The 15,053-nt window shown below is 45.1% G+C and overlaps 1 protein-coding gene across 4 annotated transcripts; it reads right to left on the bottom strand.

Moving 5' to 3' along the window:
• Positions 1-3,917: 3,917 nt before the first annotated feature.
• On the bottom strand, positions 3,918-9,856 carry LOC135976010 (cell surface glycoprotein 1-like). 4 transcript variants are annotated; one of them, XM_065570231.1, is made up of 2 exons: positions 9,741-9,856; positions 3,918-8,083 (listed from the first exon to the last, which is right to left on the bottom strand). In XM_065570231.1, exon 2 carries the CDS (start codon positions 7,899-7,901, stop codon positions 4,650-4,652), a length of 3,252 nt encoding a protein of 1,083 aa, XP_065426303.1. In that variant the 5' UTR covers positions 7,902-8,083; positions 9,741-9,856; the 3' UTR covers positions 3,918-4,649. The 4 variants fall into 4 exon arrangements, with proteins under 4 accessions (XP_065426303.1, XP_065426301.1, XP_065426302.1 ...); XM_065570229.1 differs by lacking the exon at positions 9,741-9,856 and adding an exon at positions 9,569-9,721; XM_065570230.1 differs by lacking the exon at positions 9,741-9,856 and adding an exon at positions 9,565-9,717.
• Between the last annotated feature and the right edge of the window lie 5,197 nt (positions 9,857-15,053).

Raw genomic sequence — 15,053 nt, forward strand, 5'->3', positions numbered from 1 at the left:
GACTCTGCAGGGGCTTCCAGGTGAAGGTGGTTGGGGCTCAGTGGAGGGGTCTGGGTGTAGGGGCCTAAGCGGGGGAGGGGGGGTGTCTGGGTGCTTAGGGAGTGGGGTTTGGTGGAGTTCAGGTCTGGGTGCAGCTAATTGGGGGTCAGTGGTGTGGATGTCTGGATGTGGTGGCTCAGGATGGTGCAGAGGGGTGGGGTTTGTCAGGGTGGGGGTTTAAGTGCTGGGAGCTCAGTGGGGATGGTCTGGGGTGCAGGGGTGGGGGTCCAGAGGCAGGTGGTCTGGGTGCAGGGGGGATCCAGATGCCAGAATTGAAGTTCAGTGGGGTAGGGTTCAGGTATAGGGTGCTAGGGGGGTTCTGAGTGTACAGGGTGAGTCTTGGCAGGTGTGTCTGGGTATGGGAGGTCCGGATGCATGGGGGTTGGGTGGATAGCGGAGCAGCTGCCCATACAGTGGCCCTTCCCCCCACATCTGAGGAGCGATGGGGACTGGAAGCAGGGGAGGATGCTGAGCTTCCTGAAGTTGCAGAAGGTTTCTGGGGATGGATCTGACACAGCCCCAGAAATTTCTTGCAGGAGAAGAGAAAGTCCCGTGATCTCCTGCCTCCAGCCCAGATGGGACTAGCAGGTGATCATGGCTCAGGGTAGGAGTCACTGGCTGGGGTGTCCTCAGCCCCAAGGTTATTTATCTCTCCCTAGCTGCACAGGGTATCTGACGTAATGTACCTGCACTGCTAGGGAGTGGTGTGTGACTGCTTTTGTAGCTTCCCTTTGCTTCCCTGTCAGAAAGTCATTTTTCTGCAGGGAAGCAAAGAAATCTGCAGGGGACATGAATTCGGCGCACATGCAGTGGTGCAGAATTCCCCCAGGAGTACATGTATATATACACACACTGATTTTTAACTGAGCAATGGCCACTCCCTAAAGACATAGGGCCAGTTTTTCAAAAGTTATTTAGGAATATAAAGTTGCAGGTAGGTGCTTTTGAAAGTCTCACTATGTGCCCCTCAACATCCTCGGACACCTAAATACCTCTGAAAATTCAACTGTTAGAGTCTGATATGAAGAGGGCAATTCAAGTCTAGGAGGGTGAAAAAGGCATTGTAGGTGAGATCTCTAGAATTCCAGAATAGGATAAGTGACAACAGATGAGTATGCCACACATTAATGTCAACATGATTGAAGGTACAAAACCCAAACTTAGCAGATATTGGGATAAAGGGAGTGAGACTCTTTAAAGTCTTGATGTTAATTCAAGAAGCTTAATTTATTTTAGTAATAGACAGGAAACCATCACTATTAGGTAAAGACTAGAAAAGAAAGATATTTCAAGGGATGTTAGGAAGAAAAGATTACAGTAATCACATCCCGAGGCCAACAGCATGGAGAGTGTTTCCACACTGAAGGATGGATATAGAGAACTACTTACAGTTAAAAATCAGAGGGGTAGCCATGTTAGTCTGTATCCACAAAAACAACAAGGAGTCCGGTGGCACCTTAAAGATTAACAGATTTATTTGGGCATAAGCATCTGAAGAAGTGGGTTTTTTACCCACAAAAGCTTATGCCCAAATAAATCTGTTAGTCTTTAAGGTGCCACCAGACTCCTTGGTTTTTTTACAGTTACAAAATATTCATAAGTGTTTGCAGGATCAGGAGCCATTATGTTGCACATATTTAACCCTTTATGTGGTTATTTCTCAAGGCTAGAAGTGCCTACTCCCTGTTGCAGACTCCATGCATTAAAAGCAATTGTAAATGTATAGCATTATTGTCCTAATCTTTTCTCATAGGCTAGCGCCACACTATGAGCTAGAGGTGCGACTCCCCTGCTGATGTACACATACTCATGCTAGTCCAATGACAGCTATGGTGAGTATAAATAGTGCATAGCAGTGGTAGCATAGGTAGCAGCAGCAGAAGCATGGCTTAGCTGCACCCAGTATAATTCCACGTGGTGTGTACTCGGCCCACCTGAGTGTCATGAGCTGTGCATCTGCAGCTACGCTACTATCTATACTCATATTAGCTTCATGAGAGCTACTCTCGCCAGAGAATCACACCTAGCTCAGAGTAGAGATTTAGCCTTAATGTGAAGTTTACAGTAATAGGAGTGAGCTATTACTAGGCTAAGAAGCATTTTAATGGTATGAGCCCCTGGAACCAGTTACGGCAAGTTTCTCTTTGAGTAGCTATGAGTATTGCTGCCAGCGAAAATAAAGCTAAAACCTATTCCTCAAAGCTTTCAGTGGTTCATAAATCCAAGTTATCCTCCAGGCAGATTTTGGTTAATTTGAGGCAGGAGGGACTGCACTATTCAGCCTAGCTCAACATGGATGTCATTTCTCAAATGCAGACAGAGAAGGAAAGGGACTTATACCATCCCCACCTTCTCTTCAGATTTCTCCCAGATGGTTCCTTGGGATTTTTAGCAGGCCAGATAATCATGCCGATAAGTTGTTAGTAGCGCATAGCTGTAGAGTGGAGAACTTGTACATTGCCTCAGGTTATTTTCCCCGTGCTATGCTTTATGCTATTTGCTGAGGTTTTTGCAGAAAGGTAGGCAGCTAGATAGGAGATTAAAAGTTGTATACAATAGCAGAACAGGACAACAACCTCACCACAGCAATTTAGAGAGTAAAATCACCTCACAGGGTTGACTACCAAGATGCAGCGAAGGGCTTGGTAGCAGAGCTGATCAGGGATATTTTGACAAAAACATGTTAGTTGAAAAAGGCCCTTTCACTGACGCTTTATTTGGAAGAGGACCAGTTTCAACAAAAGTTTTGGGGGAAGAAAGGTTTCCTCAGGTCTGAGATGAAATTTCCGGTAAGAATCCAAGACATTCCTATCCCAGGATAGCCAATAGCCCAATGATTAGGGCACTTAGCTAGGATATGAGAGACCCAGGTTCAAATACTTGCTCTACCGGGTTTAGGACTTAACAGGGATGTGGGAGCTCCATATTTCAGGGCCCCCACCCATCAGGCTATTGGCTGTGCTAGGATAGGCCTCTTCCTCCCCTGGGGGGTAGGGAGAAAGAGAGAGAAACAGTTCAGGCCAGGAAATGGTTCCTGCCCATTTCTACTTGTCAGATGGACATAGCAGGATGGATTTTAAAAAAATTACCAGAGGAATGAGGCAGCAGAAGTTCACTCGTGTCCAAGAAACTAGATCTAGGTCAGACAGCCATAGCTGCATTGGAGCTGCCATCCTATGGCCAGAAAGGCTCTTTAGTGCCTTGAGTAATTGATGACCATGGGGGGGGGGGGGGGGGGGGGAGGGGGAGGGAAATCACTCCCAAACCTCTTCCTAATTTAAGTAGCTAGGTGGACTACTTCAGTTACAGCAGCAATAATATTGTTGCTGCTGTAAGCTCAAAATAGCCATGTAAATCTGACACTACTGGTTAGACTTGTTTTGAGTGAGCTCCTTATGAATATGAGGCTGACTCTACAGTTTTTGTACTACTAACAATTATGTTTATGCGGGTATAACTCAGATGTGCTTTCTACAACTATAGCTCATTGTCCTTCCCAGGGAGATGTAAGCTATACTAGAGAGGTGGGCCATTACACAGGTATAATTAGTCAGTACAACCTTTGTTTTTTTAAGATAAGCCCTGAAGCATTTGGCAAAACTCCAGTCTTGATTGAAGCAGGAATTTTTAGAGTAGCCTAAAGGCATTTGTTAATGGAAGCTGGCTGTCCAACTCCCTTAGGCTGCTTTGAAAGTCCCAGCCTTTGCTACCAAGGAGCACCCAGGCCCCTTTCTAGTTTGGATTCTGTAATAGTATAAGTTGCACTCAATAGGCTGGTTAACATGCAGCAAAGCCTCCCTGTTCACGCAAAGGGCAATAGTTATGTAGAAAACAGAAGGGCAGACAAGAGGAGCAATGTGCAGAGACACTGAGTGATGAGCATAAAATACTGTTTATTGACACAAACATTAAAACAAGTCTAGCATTTGACAGTACAATACAGAGGCTCGTGTCTCCTCTTCTCATCTCTGAACTCAAGTGTATCCTCTTCCCAACTGTGTGCAGTATGGATGCATGTTAACGTGCAATGGTTAGACAGTTACATAGTATTGTAGCATAAGCTACTGAAATTAAGTGGCCTTTAGGAATCTGTCAAAAAGTGACCTCAAATTCTAATGAGAAGTGACTAGTATGTGCATTAGCTTGATAGCTCTCTGTAGGCTAATTCAGGTGAGAATATTGATTACCCAGAAGATAGTGAGGGATTAAAACTCAAGTGTTCAGTGTTGTGAAGGGGGTAGGCAATAGGGAGAATGGTAATTAAGGTGTTAAAATATAGACTCTTGAGGTCCAGTTGGTATTTCAGCCTTCTGCAAAGCATTCTTAATACACATTACTTAATAAGGGAAGACAGCTGTCTGTAGGAGAGTATGTTTACAGCAGTTTAGACACAGATGAGCTGTACTTTCAGCTGTTACCATCTATAAGAGATGAGACTAATATTGGCAGAATGCCCATTACACTATATCTGAATTTACACAACTGCAGCTTCACGGGATGTTTTGGGCGAGACATCCTGTACCTGAGCTGTGCTGTAACTCTGTTCATTTGTTCTGGGGGCTGCCACCATTGCTGGGATCCAGTTTCTCTTCTGCTGGGGATAGAGGCTCTCAGGCCAGGTGAATAAGGTCAGGTGCTTCCCTTGCAAAGATCTCCTTTGAAGGCACAGCTTCACTGCCAATAGGTCCACAGTCTGAATGTAGGGCCATTTCACCCTTTCGGCCTTGGGTTTCAGAAGCGGAAAGAGACTGTTTAGGCTCCCCTTGGACTCCTCTCTCATCTACTGCAGTCACTATGGATTGCAGAGGCTGCAAAGTTTGTGTCTTACTCCTGGGCTCCAGCGTCTGAGGGAGCTCACAACTGGCACCAAGAGAAGCAGCTACAAAAATCTCTTGCTCAGAAGCTTTCAGAATTTCTTCCTGGCTTATTACTGCATGTTCCCCTCCTTCCTGGTCTTCTGTTATATTAGCTGGGATTTGAGGATCTTGATCCCTCTTCTTAGCCTTTAATTCTGTGGTCTCCATCAGTGATTGGAGAGACTCAGCCTCTTCTGGCATCTCCAGCACAGTCCCTGGAATAGTACAGGCTTCATTTGCTTCTGTGGTCTTAGAAGCAGCCTCACTGGTCTCTTCAATAAACTTTAGAATGGTTAGTGCGGTTGTGTACACTTCAGCTGTCTGTGCAGCAGACTGGACCTCCGTCTCTTGTCTCTCAGTCTCTGCCACAGGAGGAACCTCCATCTCTCCTGTGGCCTGCACAATAGGACAGGACTCACTATTACCTGCTGTAGTCTCTGTAGCAGGCTCAGACTTTTGTGCAATAGGTGCAGCAGTTTTCACCCTAGCTGCTTCTGCGGTCGGCCAAGTCCCACCCCCCTCTGGCATGCTCCGTTCAGTAGATTGGATCACAGTTTCCCTCATGGTCTCAGCCTCTCGGGGACTCTCCTGTGTGTCTGTGCCAGCAGCCTGTACCTCCATTGCTTCTCTGACCTTGGTGTTCGAATGGGCCTTGTTTTCCACTTTTGCAGTGTTTAGCACCAGGTCTTCAGTAGATTTCCCCTCTGCTGCTTTTGCAGTCTCTGCAATTGGCCATGCACCAACCTCCTGAGGAGTCTGTGTGTTTGGGACAGGCTCTGCCTCGGTCTCTGGAATAGGATGGGCCTCACTGTTCTCTATGGTATTCTGGGACTCTGTCTCTGCAAGAAGTTGGGCCCCTCCAGTCACATGCAGGCTCTCTACAGCTTGCTGGGCTTCACCAGCAGGCAGCGGTTCTTGCAGGATGTCTTGTGTAGCTGGCAGAGCAGTTGGTCCCTCACCAATTTGTTCTGTGCTCTGTACAGTCTTGTGGGCCTCAGTGTCTGGCTTGCCTAGCATAGCAGGCTGGGGGTCAGCCATTACCTCTGAGGTCTCAATGGCAGGCTGGCCCTCACCAGCCACTGCTTTGGTCTTTTGTGCATGTAGTGCGATGGGCAGTGTTTTAGTCACCTCTGTGGTCTCGGACGAAGGTTGGTCCTCACTGTTCTCAGCGGCGTTCTGTGCCTCAGCCACTTCTGTGATGCTAGGAGGCTCAATGGGTTGAGCCTCACCAGGCTCTCCTGTGGTCACTGCAGCAGGCTGTGCTCCAATCGTTATTTCTGTCGTCTGAGAAGTCTCTTCAATAGAGCAGGCTTCAGCCTCTATGGCCTGTGCAATTTGCTGGCCCTCATTAGTCTCCTCTATGGCCTGTGCAATACTACGCACCTCACTCACTTCTGTGAGCTCTAGTGACTTCTCTGCAAGAGGCTGGGACCCCTCAGTGTCTTGGACACTCTTGTATGTGCTTGGGGAAGCAGGTTGTGCCTCCGTCACCTCCACAGGCTCTGCAGTAGAACAGGCCTCAGCATGATCAGTTACTTTCTGGGACTCACCCACTTCAGCAAGTTGAATCTCACCTAGCTGTGTGTCCTGCACAGCAAACTGAGCTGCAATCACATCTGTGGAGGCTAGTGCAGTCTCTACAACAGACGCCGCCTCACCCGTCATTTGTGGGGTCTGTCCAACAGGCTCGGCCTCTTGCACGGTTGGCATTGCAACTGGCACCTCAGTTTCTTCTCCATTCCGTGCAGTAGGCTGGTCCTCAATCTTCAATACACTAATTTCAGTAGGATGAATCTCACCGGCAAACTGGGCCTCAGTCCCTTGGTTGTGCAGTGCATTAAGTTGGGTTTCAGTCATCTCTGTGGTCGCTCCTGTAGGAGAAGGCTCATCGTGCTCCGTGGCAGCTTCAGTCTCATCTGTGGGATCTAGTGAGCTCTCCTCAACAGGCTGTGCCTCACTAGTGTGTTCTGAAGTCTCTGGGTCAAGGTGGGTCTCAGTGATTTGGGAGACTGCTGGTGGCAACTGTACCTCTGGCTGTGACTCATTCCCTTCGGTGGTTTCTTCACTAGGCACCTCACTCACTTCTGTGGGTTCTAGAGACTTCTCTGCTAGAGGCTGGGACCCCTCAGTGTCTTGGAGGCTCTTGTATGTGCTTGGGGAAGCAGGTTGTGCCTCCGTCACCTCCACAGGCTCTGCAGTAGAACAGGCCTCAGCATGATCAGTTACTTTCTGGGACTCACCCACTTCAGCAAGTTGCATCTCACCTAGCTGTGTGTCCTGCATAGCAAGCTGAGCCGCTATCACGTCTGTGGAAGCTAGTGCAGTCTCTACAACAGACACCGCCTCACCCGTCATTTGTGGGGTCTGTGCAACAGGCTCGGCCTCTTGCACGGTTGGCATTGCAACTGGCACCTCAGTTTCTTCTCCATTCCGTGCAGTAGGCTGGTCCTCAATCTTCAATACACTAATTTCAGTAGGATGAATCTCACCAGCAAACTGGACCTCAGTCCCTTGGTTGTGCAGTGCATTAAGTTGGGTTTCAGTCATCTCTGTGGTCTCTCCTGTAGGAGAAGGCTCATCGTGCTCCGTGGCAGCTTCAGTCTCATCTGTGGGATCTAGTGAACTCTCCTCAACAGGCTGTGCCTCACTAGTGTGTTCTGAAGTCTCTGGGTCAAGGTGGGTCTTGGTGATTTGGGGGACTGCCAGTAGCATCTGTGCTTCTGGCTGTGACTCATTCCATTCAGTCGTCTCTGCACTAGGCTGGGCCTCACCATGCTCGGTGGCCGTCTGGATCTCAGTCTCTTCTGTGGTCCCTGGTGCAGGCTCTTCAGTGCAGTGGGCCTTGCCCATAACTTGGCTAGCATTTAGTGCAGTCTCTGCAGCAAGATGGGTCTCAGGTGACTCTTGTGGGGTTCCTTCCATCTCCATGGCTGCCCTCTCAGCCTTCTCCTCTGTAGATTTGTCAGGCACACCAAGACGCTTCCTTTTGCCAAGTCTGCTCCCCATGTTGGGAGCTCTGCTGTAGCAACACAAGAACCAACCGCAGTGTGATGGAGAGGACTAACTTGCCCTTTTGTAGGCACCAGCACTGAAGGCGAGAGGGTCTTTGCTGCTATGAAGGAGACAAAAAGTACCAAGCTTCTGTTGTGTGTCTGAAGTGTCCTAGAAACCAGTGGCAAGCATCTCACCTACAAGATAAGAAAGGCTTCCATTAACACCCACACATGCTAGTCAATTAATACAATAAGCTTCTCTCTCCAGGGACAGCTGGCTCCAGCAGAACCCTAGGGTCATTCCCTCCACTGAGAGCTTCTGTTCCTGTCCCTCTTAGTTAGCCCCTTTGTCCTACTAAGTCATCCCCTTTTGCTTCTCCCCCCACCCCTTTTTATTTTAAGAATCTAAGCTCTTTAGGGCAGGAAATGTCTCTTCCAGTTTTAGTGCCTATTGCATTAGGTTTAAAGGACAGGTACAGCAGCTAGGTTCTCAGGTGACTAGTGATTTTGGACCACTTCTGTAGGCTTGTGCCTAATAGACAAGTCTTAAATCTTTCTCAAGTGCTTGAGTCCTAACACATATGGTATATATGCCTGCATCTAAGAAGTTATCCAGCTCTTTTCCAGCTTACTACACAGAGTTAAACCCATTCAGGTGTGTCTGCATATAATGCAATCAATTTTAGTTACACTGATACAAGTTTAATCTAGACAAGACTTGAGACTATTATTCTCTTCTGCCCTTCACCTTGTGTATTCATTTACACTGCAAGTAAAGTGGAACAGGCCAAACAGGTATGTTGTACTCACATTGTAGCAACATACACTCCTTCACACAGGTGATCATAGCCAAAAGACAAGGCAGCAGAGAATCAAGCTTTAGGGATGGCCTCCATTTACTGCAACCCCCTGGGAAGCATCATGACTTACAGCCTTTTAAAGTGCTAACAGAGTAAGAAAATGGATTTAAGATACAGTATTAGTGGACAGGCTCCAGGATTGAGAACTGACTTAAGAAGAACAATCCAAGAGACAGTACTAGAAATGAAACTATGGATGTCCACCACCCTAGCCTAAGTTCTCTTTTACAGAAAGGCTGGCAAAAAAAACCCATATTCTCTGCCAGTGTAAAAGGGATTTAATCTTGAGGAATAATTCCATTTCTACCAGCAGAAAGTTTGTCCCAAAGCATCTATAAAACAGCAGTTATTGACGACACAGGAGGCAGAACAGAATTCAATCAATACTCCCATAGCAGTATTAGCTTTATAGTATGAACAAAAGAAAGTATACTGTCAAATCAAAGCGACCCAGCTGTTATTTTATCCAGACACACTTTCAGCCCACCTCCACATAGAAGTGGGTTGCTTAGTTGCTATCACAGCTAAGCCTACTTTCCCCTAATCTAAGAGGACAACCCCTTCACCCCAAAAAGAAAATCTAGAAGAACAAGTATAAGTTAACTCCACTAATCCCCAGAACAATCAACACACTTACTTAAAAGTAAGTTAACAAAAATACTTCTCCTTATTTCAAAGCACTTTCATGCTTTGTTCAAAGCAAAGAAAGTAGCTGAAAATTAAAATACCCAATTGATCCTATTTTAATCTACACCTGTACAATCATAGACCTGGATAACCATCAAGTCTAATACATGAGGGGAAAAAAATACATACCTACCTAAAAGATAATTCAAAGCAGTTCAAGCTTTTCTGCTGACACATCAATAGCTCTACCTACCTAGGCTGCCCTTAAATAGGACTTGGGGGCCACACCAAACTCCTTCCCCACAATTTCCCTAATCTTTAGTTCCACCTAATCACTGTTTTCTCAGCCCCATTCTTCCATTTACCATAAGCAGGGCTTGATCCTTTCCTGCCCTGCACCTTTTGTTGTCATTCACTGTTCTGGAAGGTAAGTATAAAAATCCAGCCAATCTGATATGGTAGCATTTTACATTCACCTTGCACAGGTGTGAATGATGGCCCAAGATGGCAAGGGAGACTCATTCTCATGATGTCTTATGGTTGAAGTCCCAAGGAGCCCAGGTGATTAGAACAGATCAGCATCGAGCAAGTCCCACACTAATATGGATATTTACTGGGTAAAGACTGGAGGCTGTTGAGATTGTTGGAGTTGGATGGATCAAACCTGCTAGCCAGATGGTAAGAGGCCAGCTTCCTCATTTAGACACCTGAAGAAATGGCCTGATTTTAGAAACTGCTCAGCACTCAGCTCTCCCCCCCTGAGAACCGGTGCTCTTGGGAGCTGAACGCTTGAAAATGAAGGTACTTATTTAGGTGCTTAGATGTTGGGCTTTGAGATCTTTTGGAAATCTATCCATAGAAGTCTTTCAGCCTCAATGCACACTCCTGTTCCACCCACGCACAGACAGATTCATTTCTTTAAACATTTACAAGGCCCCTCTCCAGAGGCATCTGTGCATTGTACAGCCAAGCAAGATGAAACAGTAAACTCAGATTGAAGGAACAATCAGCCAAGTATATAGCTGACTATAACCAAAAGATCCAACATAAAGACTAACCCCATTGCCCCTCAGGCAGGACACTCGGTCCATTCAAAGGGAGCAGTTTAAGTTGTTTGGGCAATCATAAATGCAAAGGTCATGGGTAATGTGATACTGTCAGACCATTGTGATGCATCTACAGCCTTATTTAGCTTTCCTGTGTTTTTAAGTATGTGCATCATACAAAATGTGGCAAGGAAAAAAACGTTTTTATTAGAACTCTTATGCCCTCTGGCATGTTTATTTTATTTGTTAAGATACTGTTTTGTTTGAAGTCTGCCATCACAACTTTTTAAAATTCTGCTTTTTCTTTCTACTCTGAGCAGCTGGATTTCAAGGCAGATATTAGTGGGAAGTAGGAATCTTCAGAGGTGACTCAGCCAATCAGCAATCTAGGAAATCCCCAGGAAGAAATGTGATGTAGCTGTTACAGTATGGAGAATCAAGTCACCTGGATTTGTTTCTCAATATTGCCTATTCCTTTCTGTATGAACCTGGGGAAGTCACTTAACTTCTCTCTGCCTCAGTTCCCCACCTGTCAATTGAGGATAATAATAACATTTAGCTATTTTTAAGGACATTGTAAGACTTAGGTAATTAGTGCCTGATTTCCAAACTCCATTTCAAGCTCAGGGTGCAGAGCATATTTGAAAATCAGGTCCCTAATATTTGTAAAACACCCTGAAATTGTTGGATGAAAGTGTTGTTTGAGGGTAAAGTATTATAGTCATCATAAGTTGGCATTAGTTAATTTGTATGTCCTACTGAGATATACCATATGAAAATAAAGTAATTTGAGAGTTTTCTCACATTTTTAAAAATACATTCTTTTATGACTGTATTATCATAGTTGTAAAATATGTCACTCTGACTACATCATAACCTTGAGATATGACTTCCTTCTCTCACTAGCTGGCAATCAGAAGTTGCTATATCAGTCCAATAAATTAGTATAAATACAGACAAAGGAATTGCCATCTGGCCCTTTGCAAATGGTTGATTGAAAGGTTTACAATGGCATGTGTCAGTATGAAAACTGCACGTGAGTTTTAATTAGGGTCACTACCCACTCTGAATTCAAATGATATTTTATATAGGTACAGCACATTTCTCCTGAAATAAACCTCAAATGCTTTATTACAAGATATATACCTATATCACCAATGAAATGCAGCCAGTTCTGGGGTGGATGGTGGTAGCTAACTAGCATATTATGCAGAGTGGAGGGCAATTAAAGGAGAAGGGGGAAGCCTGCAATTGCAAAACATGCCATGGCATCCATAAAACCTTCACAGAACCTTGCGTTTTATGTCTCATCCCATCCCCTACAGCACCAACATAAAGACTAAACCCACTATTTCTACACTGAATATGCCAGTTTATCCTTCTATCCCCTTTCTAGCTTCCCTCCTCCCCTCAGGCTCAGCTCCAACTCCCCCACTCAGTGGGGTGGAATGTAAAGCAGGTCAAAAAATGCCAGTTTTTTTATGGGAAATTTTAAATGTTTTTCATTTTCCTTGATATCCCTCCCCCCCACCCCACACACACAAATCTGAAACTGAAATCTGGTATTTGTACAGTGAAAATGTGTAACATAAGAAAAATACTTCCTGAAAACCAAAAATGTTACTGAAAAAGTTTTTAATTTTTGGTTCTCAGTTTTCGATGGGAAAAAGAAAATTCAGACCAAAATTAATTTATTTGTAAAAAATATTTAAACAAAAAATATTGACTAGCTCTAGTGGACAGATTGGCTCTTTCCAAGCCTGCTGTTGCTAGCAGGAGACACTTCAAAAACTGGCCTATTCCTTCTTCCACTTTAACCATTCACTGGGGAATTGATCCTCTAGGTTGGCTGAAATCTCCTGTGTCATGTGAAAATGGAATAGAATAGTGAAGAGAGTTAGCTTTCTTTTAACACCAAACAAGGAATTATTTGGACTAAGTAAAGGTTATTATCTAGAGTTGGTCAAAAAAATTCTGATGGGAAAGTTTTCCTGTAGGAAAATGCTTATTCAGTAAAATCAAAATGTTTTGCGGTAACATATTGATTTAATCAAAAATGTTGATGAAAAGTTGTGAAAATGTTTTGTTTCAATAAGGTTGAAGCACTTTGTTTCAATTATATTGTTTAGACTATAATATAAATATGATATAAGTAGTTAAAAAAAACATCAAAATGTATTGCTTCAACCTTAATGAAATCAAGTGTTTTGGTAAGTTCCTTTTTGATGTTTCCAAAATTAACATTTTTGGAGTTTTTGTTTCATAGGAAAATTTGAATTTTTTACTTTTAATTCCAATTCAGGATGAAAGAAAATTGCAAAATATCAGAATTCTGTGGAAGGGAAATTTTGAGTTTTGACCAGCTCTACTATTATTCTTAAAACTTCTCGCTCACACATACACACTCTACTTCACTGAAGAGCTTCTGCCCCACCCCACTCCTGCCTATTTTCCTGCTACAGTTTTAAGGAATCAGTGCACATCACCTCCCATCCTGGATAAATACACTGGTGTAAATCAGAAGTAAAGCCAATTAAAGTCAGTAGAAGCTAGAGGTGCTCAACGCCTCTGAAAATCAGGCCCTGAGCACTTCAAATTGAACACCCAAAAACTAGGGTGCTCATGAAATGTTTGGCCTAAGGGACAGATTTTTAAAAGTATTTAGGTGCCTAGAGATATAGACAAGCACTCTGTGGGATTTTCCAAAGTACCTTGGTACCTAAGTCCCATTCCTTTCTACAAGAGTTAGGCACCTGGTTGCTCTTGAATATCCGACTAAGTGCATATCTGCATCTTTAGGCACCTAAATATATATGGCCCTAAGTGACCAGCAGGGTGCCATTTTGTTGCAAATTTGGTATTAGGATGAAGGGGTGTAATTCTCCCCAAGGAGTTACCTGCAGGGGGAGGCAGATTTGGGTTCTGATTTCCAGTCCTCCTCTAGTCTCACCAGTAGACAATGCTATGCATTATAATCGGCTCAGATCAGTCTGAATTTCCTGGAACATTAATGACTAGATGGGGTTAACAGCCCAAAGCAAAGACTCTCAGAGGCAGTCATTAATCCCAAGGAAAAACACAGCTGCGTCTCTGCTGGTATCATTTAAGACTGTTATTTATCCTGTGAACCATCAGTTTATTTACCAGGAGTTGGATAAGCTCATGCCCAGTTGATTGATGAACCCACAGTACCCAGGGCAGTGTCCCAAACTGCAGATGGAATGGCTGGCATGTCCTGTGATCAAATACTCAGAATAAGCAGTTACTTTTTAATGCCTGCCATCACAAAGCCATGTCACACAGTTGCTCTCCGTGTGATAGACAAGACAGAGGAAGCAGGTTTGGTCTCACTCCTTGCCAACATGCCTGGCTCTCGTGAGGCTGGAATTCATTGGGGAGGCAGCGGGGGCTGGGGGAGGGGAGACGAATAACATACCCAGTAATAATTCTTAGCAATTTATCAGCAATTAACTCCCGATCACAGCCCTGCTGCCCCCATGAGGGAAATCAGTGTCATGGTCTCCATTATACAGATAGGGAAATTGAGTCACAGAGGCCCAGAGCTGCAGTGGGAACCAGCAGCATAGTTGAGATTAGAATGCAGGAAGTCCTGACTTCCAGGCCCCAACTGTCAGTTCCTTTGTTCCTGGACTTGGGGCAGGAATAGTGGGGGGAAAGGGAAATGGTGGCTTTAAGTCACCTTTGCCCTTTCTATATTCTGTCTAGCTCCTGCTGTATGTTATAGTCGCACCAAGGCCGCTCTGACTTACACACTTCTTCCCAGGGTCCCTGATGGGATGCAGAGAATAGCTGTAGTGCAGTGTGCTTTGACCACACCTCTGCTCCCACCAACTGAACTCTGTCAGGTCCCTCTGCCAGGAGCTGGGCACAGGGGCAGCATAGATGCCTCACACAAGCTCTACACTGGCTGGGGAGGACCCTGCTGCTTCCACCCCCCCAACCCCCAGCCACTCGAGGCTGCTTCCATCCACTTTAGGGGTGCCAGAATGGCATAATGAGACCTTAGTGTAACTGAGAACCAGGCTCCTAGTCTTCTACCAAAGTCAACTAGACCACACTGCTGCACAGGGCAGAAGTACTTCCAGATCACATTAGTCTCTCTGTCGCCGAAAGGTGCAGGGGTTCTGTGTAATTCAATGTAACCATGCTGCGGAAATCAATGCTGAGGTCAAAGCTAACAGGATTGTGGAGTGTAATTCTGCAGTTTGTGCTCTGCTAGAATGATATTAATGGCTGGACGCCAGCTCTGACACCCAGCCAGGCCACTAATTGTGTTACCAGTCCCTGAACATCATACAACATTCCTTAATGCCTCTCTCATCACCCCCAAAGGCCAGCAAACAGTGTCTTTTAGGAAAGCAGGAAGATGGAAGGGCTGTGGGAGAAAAAGGCAGAGTGCGATATTGCTGAACTCCCTGTCAAGGAATGGACAATAGCACCGTCAATGCAGCACTGTAACTATACTTCATGGGGCTCCATTCAAGTTGCCTGTCACCTGGTGGCATCATTTATACCTGGATTCAAGGGGTGTAAAATGCTGCCACGCTTATTTGAAGTGCTTTAAACCCACTCTGTGCTTGTCTAAATGATGACACAAGATGTGGGGCAGTG

This window comes from Chrysemys picta, chromosome 16 (genome assembly GCF_011386835.1).
Source record: "Chrysemys picta bellii isolate R12L10 chromosome 16, ASM1138683v2, whole genome shotgun sequence".
In the NCBI taxonomy this organism is placed as follows: domain Eukaryota; kingdom Metazoa; phylum Chordata; order Testudines; family Emydidae; genus Chrysemys; species Chrysemys picta.

Excerpts from the sequence above, each read along its gene's own strand:
- LOC135976010 (XM_065570231.1), bottom strand. The coding sequence starts at position 7,901 with ATGGGGAGCAGACTTGGCAAAAGGAAGCGTCTTGGTGTGCCTGACAAA.